The 6,958-nt window shown below is 44.6% G+C and overlaps 1 protein-coding gene across 2 annotated transcripts; it reads right to left on the reverse strand.

Annotated features, from left to right (window-relative positions):
• Window positions 1-4,229, reverse strand: TXNIP (thioredoxin interacting protein). Of its 2 annotated transcripts, XM_025375669.1 has the most exons (8): window positions 3,606-4,229; window positions 2,991-3,063; window positions 2,730-2,877; window positions 2,515-2,617; window positions 2,126-2,382; window positions 1,860-2,016; window positions 1,595-1,746; window positions 1-1,465 (listed from the first exon to the last, which is right to left on the reverse strand). In XM_025375669.1, exons 1-8 carry the CDS (start codon window positions 3,853-3,855, stop codon window positions 1,430-1,432), a joined length of 1,176 nt encoding a protein of 391 aa, XP_025231454.1. In that variant the 5' UTR covers window positions 3,856-4,229; the 3' UTR covers window positions 1-1,429. The 2 variants fall into 2 exon arrangements, with proteins under 2 accessions (XP_025231454.1, XP_025231445.1); XM_025375660.1 differs by having other exon boundaries at window positions 1-1,746; window positions 3,606-4,223.
• Window positions 4,230-6,958: the final 2,729 nt, after the last annotated feature.

Here is a 6,958-nt window from a genome sequence, read left to right on the forward strand (position 1 = left end):
CCGTTAAAAAAACTTTATTTTTATTTTTTACAAGAATAGCCCCATCTGGGGTAAAAATATATCTGGTGAAGTACAAAATATAGTCTTTACCATACAAAAAGATACATAATACAAAAACATGAAACCACCTTCAGTCCACACTTTCTGGCTGCAGTAACGCTCAGAAAAGGGTGGAGCTCAGTGCTCTGACACAGGACAGTGAACAAAGTGCTATGGCTGAGAGTGACTGACCAAGTGCTGGCAGCTGCAGTGAGAGAGGGGCCAATATCCCTATCTCCTAACACAGGGCAGGAAGGGGGTTCGAAGGGCTTTTGTGAAGACCTGCCCTCTAGTTTCTCATGGCAGTATTTGGAGGTTCTGATCAGTGTTGGGCATTTTGATCAAGAGTTCCTCCTTGGGTTTGGAGAAGTCACAGTGGGCAAGGCTGACAGCAGCAACCCTTTCACATGATTTGAGTCTTAGAATTATGTAATTCTGTACATTGGGGCAATCTCAAAAGTAGTTAACAGTTTTTTTTTCTTTTTGTCTTTGAGCTTACCCCTAGAGACATAGTAGACGAGTTTCAGCTTACATTTAAGATGGTGGAGGGGGGAGGACAAAAAATTTGACAGGAACTAAAGTGCTAAGAACATCACCCTTAGAATCAATTCCAAGGACTTGCATGAAGAGAAAAATATCCTCCCATATGAAAATATTTGCAATAGGAGAACACAGTGCAATACGCTCCAAAAATGGCTTTTAAGACCTTTGGTGGGACACAGTTACTACCGCTTTAAAAGCCAGGTTAAAGTACACTCTAAGCAAAGACGACCATAGAGCAGCTAGCTTCTTTTTTTATAATCACAGAGAAAGCTCTCCCCAAATGTCCATCAAATCAGCCCTAGAAGGTTTTTCTTTTTTTTCTGCAAGTGCACAAAGGGGAATACTGATTTTAAGAACCTCCTTTTCCCAAAGTTTTGGCCATAATTTCCCTTTTCATGTTTCTAGTTTGCTAAATTGGCTCTTTTCCACATGATAGATACATAAGTTCAAGGTCCAAAGTGGTTATCACAATTTGCACAAAGCCTCCAAGAAACCTTGAAAAGCTTATGCCAGGAGGCCATTTTTACCTGACCCGAAACTACCGAAAAGGCCTCAATTTTCAAGGAGATCTGAGAAAATGGATGGGCCTGAGTTTTTCTAGCTGTTTTTAAACCCATCCAACAAACACCCCTGTATCACAACATTGGCGCTGGCTGAGGATGAGTCCAGTCCGCATCCTTTAAGGCCCAGGAGATTGCCTGCTGACCACCTCCTGCATTGGGAAGTCAGAGGCTAAGGTGGATCCACACTCCATTGCAGAGACTATTGAGTCTCTGAAAAAGTGAGAGTCCAGGAAGAGAGACAAAAAGAAAGAAGTAGGTAAAGCTGCTTCTTTTCTTCCACATGTTCACTGCACATTGTTGTTGAGGATGCACGGATCCACCTAAAGGAAGAAACAGACTATTTCAGTTCAGGTAAGAACTAAAAGAACAAACCAGTTTAGCAATCCCTCTAAGTCAACTTCTTATAGAAAGCTTAGGACAAATTTAACAGTAAATATGACAATTCTCACCTCAGTATAAGTAGGTGGTGGCATGAACTTGAACTCAGGGGCATACATAAAGATAGGGCTGTCTTGAGCGCCATCCATGTCATCTAGCAGAGGAGTGGTGGGGCTCTCCAATCGGTGATCTTCAGGAATGATATCCATATAGCAGGGAGGAGCTAGACAAGAAAATATGGCCACATAAGAAGCCTGCCCAAGAAATGCTGGACCATCACAATTTTATAAACCCAGGTAGACCAGAAATGAAGAAAAGACATTAGGTCTGGCTCACCTTCTGGGGTATCAGGGATATTCAGATCTACCCAACTCATCTCAGAGCTGGTTCGGCTGGCCATGCTGGATGTTCTGCTGCTTAGACCTGATCTGCTGCCAATTACCAGGGGCAGGTCAAGGATGACCTTCTTGGACCCAGGAACGCTAACATAGATCTAGAAAAGGAAGATGATAGTTTGTTAGACCAGAGCGCTCTGGTGAAACAAGACAGTTATGGTAGCAGATGAACAATTTCTCTGCTGTACCCACCCTGCAGCTACTCACCAGTAAAGAATATTCAACTCGAAGAATGTTGCAGCCCAGGATAGAAGGCCTGATCTTCTGAACCCGAAGGCTCTTTCCACGCCATGATGCGCATGTCCCTGAGATAATATGATTGCCTCTGACTGATGACAACTTCTGAGTCAGCACCTTGGTCTGGCCATTGGCAAGATAAGTGTGGCGGGCCACAATGGCAGCTTTGGGGACCACAATTCGGGAACATGTATTCTCAAAGTCAGCATGGATGGAAATCTCATCACCTAGCAAAGAGAAAAATGAAAACTTACTGATACTCAGTATAGTTAATGACATTTCCTCTACCCCAGTCCCATGCCCTTGCCCCTAAACCCAGTTCCTGTTATATCTGTCTGCCATAAGCACTAGGATTTTACCTTCACAGAATCCTTTTCTGTCAATTCGAGCAGAGACAGACACCCGCCCATCAGGAATGAACATGCAGGAAACTTTCTTTTCCTTTTTAGCAGACACAGGTGCCTATGTAGAAGGGGACAAAAAGGTGTTTTGAGATGCTTCAATCTAATGCCCAAGACATCTGATTTATCATCCCTGTGACCCAGGAGAATATAATCTTTAAAATGAATCTCACCATTAAATCAGGTGTATTGACATCCACCAGATCCACTACTTCAAAGTTTTTCTTTGTCTCCTGAGTTGGCTGGCTGGGGCGGTCAAGAAAAGCCTTCACCCAGTAGTCTACACACCCATATTTTCCTTTGAAGGATGTTCCCAGAGGCCTGTGTCAAGAAAATGAAAATTTTTAAATGCTCTCCAAGGAACAGTAAGTGATCAAAGGAGGGCAAGATATTTTAGACAGAAAAATTCAAAGATGCATTTAGCTGATATTTACCCCTGAGGAAGCTCAAAGCCGAACTTGTACTCATATTTGTTTCCAGGTCTCATGATCACCATCTCATTCTCACCTGAAGGGAAAGAAAATCGAGTAGCCATTAGGCTTCCTGTTACACTTAAAATGCATCTGTGTGATAAGGAATGTTTGGATGGCATGCAAGGTATTGAAGTACCCCTAATTTCGTCCCACAGAGAGGTATTTTAATCATCCCATGTTGTTCTTAAAGAGAAATTCTGATGTATTTTGTTGGGCAGCAAGTTGCCAAGTTGCCCTGCAATGCTTTTAAAGATTCACCCAGGACAGCTCTTCACTAACATCTCAAACAGGAAGTAGGCAAAGAATAAGCAACTAATGCACACATAAGATTTTTAACTATCCGAGGCAATGCCCCTCAGAATCACCTTTAGGACACAGCACCATAAAAAATTGTACAAACCACCCTTTTTTTGTGGGGGGGGAGAATGTCTGCAAATTAGAAAAAAGGAAGTAACAACGTGCAATTCACACCACTCAAACTGAGCAACTTAAAACATTTCGTATAGTTTTGTGTATTCCTTTCAATTCTCTTCTCTAATCAGCTTTCACCCTCCAACAATGAATTGGGCCGCTTACCTGTTGGCTGGTCTTCCGGAAGAAGCGTGTCTTCATAGCGCAGGTACTCCGAAGTCTGTTTGCACTGCTGGGATCCCTGCATCCAGAGCACTTTAGCCACTCCGCAAGCAAGGATCCTAACGGCTTTGACACGAGTAACTTCACACACCTCCACTATCACCCGGCCAGCCACCTTCTCACCACTGCCGTACACCTTTTCAGGGTCGTTAAAGACCACCTCAAAAGACTTGATCTTCTTGAACATCACCATGATGGAACGGAGTTGGTTTGAGAGTTAGAAAAGACCGTGGAAGAATTAAAAAAAAAAAAAAGCACCAAATCGAGGAAACTCCTTTGCAGCAAATTATTTCACTCTTCCTAAGGAATGAAGATATTCTTAAGCAGTTTGAGCTTAAAAATAAAATAAGATTTAAACAAATGAATTTTAACTAGGTTTTCGAAAAGGCGTCCAAAAAATTTACGCCGCTGGTTACACTAAGCGATTTCAGAGAAAAAGTCTTCTTTCCCCCGATTGCTAGAGAAGAGATCCGATCTCCGAAAACACACCCTCACAGAGAAAGAGAGGTTAGTTTCAAGCAGCAGGCGGAAACGGCTCTATATAGAAGCCCCGGCCAGAAGAGCCACGCGAGCGCTGGGTCGGAGGCTCGTGCTGCCCTCGTGCACATCCCTCCCATTGGCTGCCCGGTCCTTGTTTACCAGGAGCCCGACCAATCAGTGAGATCGCTGAGGCGCGTGGACACGGTGTGCTCCTGGCGGGGAAAATGGTTGTTGTGCTCGGGGGCGGCGCAGGGAGGGGGGAAGGAGAGGAATGAAGGGAAGGAGGGGGCTGTTGAGTCTTCACCCGGGCCTAGTGGAAGGAGGATACCACTGACCCTAAAACCTAGCCAGGGCAACAGGCCATCGGAGGGCGGGTGTGGACGTTTCTGGTCTGAGAGCGGTGGTTTGAGGTAAAAAGAAAATGTGCTTATGAGAGAATTTCATGCCTAGTCTTAGCCAGTGCAATTACTTTATAGTCTGTCGTTTATTCATGGCTCGTAAATAGCAAGTGTGTGAAAATCCCATAGCTCCAAGAATACTTTTAGGTTTGGGGCCGTGGAGCGCAGAATGCTTGGTGTTACTGTTAAGGAACAGCCCCTTTGTCCTTCTCTTGCCCCGCATCCCTATTAAATGTAAAAAAACACCACCATCTCTGAGGGAAAGGAGAACTTTCAGGCCTCATTGCGGCTGTAGGACTGATGTCTTCTACTTCCCGTTCCAATCCCTTGGGGCTAGGGCTGGGGGCTGCGTGCGTGTGCTGTTCGTCACCCCCCGCCCCTTGTACCCTCTCTGCCGTCCTCTCTGTTCTCTGGCACGGAAATAGGACAGGCGTGTTTACATCCTGTTGCTTATCCTGTTATCTCTTCAATTTCTGCCTGCAAAGTTGGGGAACACTTTGTCTGTGTTTCCCATTTCCCTCATTACCTCTTTAGTGAGGTGTGTCCAGGCGCTGATAATCTCGCACTCCCTACCTGCTTCTGGAGGAAAAGGAAGTGGGGGGGGGGGGGAACAAGGATGCTTCACTTTTTTCACTTTCTTCCAGAGTTATGTTCACTCTTTCTTGTCTCCCTCCCCTCTCCCAACTCACTAAATCAAATGTACATCCATAAATCTGGTTAAAAGCAAGAAAGTCCTCTTGTTTATATCCAAATTTCCAGTGGAGAGATGGCCACACACCTGTTTGAAGGAACAATTTTTAAAAATATTTTCAAAGGTTTTTCCCTAAACGGTTTAGAAAACAGTAAGAAGGAAAAGAGAAGAAAGATCGGTCACCAGAGCACTATAAATTCAAGCCAGAAGAGACCCTACCCTCCCTTTGTTGGTTTCATTCTTTGTTGGTTTCGTTTGGCCAGCTGTCAGATGGATTTTCCCCTGCTGGCTGTGAGATGCTTTAGGAGCTGAGTACTGAGAACTTACTCTTAAATGTAATAAGAAAAACCTGTATGCAGAAGTGCAGGGATTCTTCCCCTTTTTCTTTGATTCATAGACCCTTCCCATATCTGTGCTGGGGTATCAGAAGATTATTATCTCATTCCTTGGGCTGGAAAGGAAGATAATGTCCCAAGACTGAGATGGGGAAGTAACTAAAAAGCATTCAAGTATATTGAAACCCTACCCAGTCAGCAAAAAAGAAACCTATTCATTGCTGTTAAGGAGACTTCTTCCTTCCTCAGACACCCTAGCTGGATTGACACCCCAAGGCTAACAAGTTACAACTCAACCCCAATATTAAACAAGCTCAAGAATAGGCATCATGAGTCTCTTGGAACACACACACACGCACACACACACACACACACACGCATTAAACCCCAGGAACTTGTTGATCCTTAGGGCGTGTTTGAGGTGGCACCCTGTTCTAGAAGCTTAAGCAACTAGGCTTGAGGTGTTTTCAGTTGGTTAACAATATTGATTGAGTTACTGGGAGCAGAGGAGGTGGGACTCTGAAGTAATTTTTTTTAAAGATAGAATCTCACTCTGTTGCCTAGGCTGCAGTGCAGTAGCCCAATCTTGGCTCACTGCAACCTCCGCCTCCTGGGTTTGAGCGATTTTCCTCCTCAGCCTCCCAAGTACTTGGGATTACAGGCATGTGCCACCACACCCAGCTAATTTTTGTATTTTTAGTAGAGACGAGGTTTCACCATGTTGCCCAAGATGGTCTTGAACTCCTGATCTCAAGTGATCTACCCACCGTGGCCTCCCAAAGTGCTGGGATTACAGGCGTGAGCCACCGTGCCCGGCCTGATGAAGTAATTTTTCTTTTTTTTGGAGTCCCGCTGTCTCCCAGGCTGGAGTGCACTGGTGTGATTTCAGCTCACTGCTCCGCCTCCCGGGTTCACGCCATTCTCCTGCCTCAGCCTCCCAAGTAGCTGGGACTACAGGCACCTGCCACCATGCCTGGCTAATTTTTTGCATTTTTAGTAGAGACGGGGTTTCACCGTGTTAGCCAGGATGGTCTCGATCTCCTGACCTCGTGATCCACCCACCTTGGCCTCCCAAAGTGCTGGGATTACAGGCGTGAGCCACCGCGCCCGGCCAGTAATTTTAAAAGTTCCTAAATTATGGCTTCTGGGAGAACGTTTAGTTTGATGGGTATGAAAGTGTAAATATCAAACATCAAAATGCTGACAAATATATGAATCAATATTGTTAACTACATAGTCAATATTGTTAAATATTGATAAATCTTAACTACATACATTTTGAGGGAATAGGAAAGATGGTGGCTAGTGATGGATCAGGGTGGTGGTAATATGGGATGTCTTAAGAAAAGGGAACACTGATATTTATTTGGGCACGTCTCTGAAGTACTGAAT

The sequence above is a fragment of the Theropithecus gelada genome, chromosome 1 (assembly GCF_003255815.1).
Source record: "Theropithecus gelada isolate Dixy chromosome 1, Tgel_1.0, whole genome shotgun sequence".
Classification (NCBI taxonomy): domain Eukaryota; kingdom Metazoa; phylum Chordata; class Mammalia; order Primates; family Cercopithecidae; genus Theropithecus; species Theropithecus gelada.

What these genes read in the sequence shown, in the direction of transcription:
- TXNIP (XM_025375660.1), bottom strand. Translation starts at nt 3,855, where the DNA reads ATGGTGATGTTCAAGAAGATCAAGTCTTTTGAGGTGGTCTTTAACGAC. An exon ending in TCAATACACCTGATTTAATG is followed by an intron (nt 2,618 to 2,729) that starts GTGAGATTCATT and finishes CCTTCTACATAG; the next exon opens with GCACCTGTGTCTGCTAAAAA. An exon ending in TATCCCTGATACCCCAGAAG is followed by an intron (nt 1,747 to 1,859) that starts GTGAGCCAGACC and finishes TTTCTTGTCTAG; the next exon opens with CTCCTCCCTGCTATATGGAT.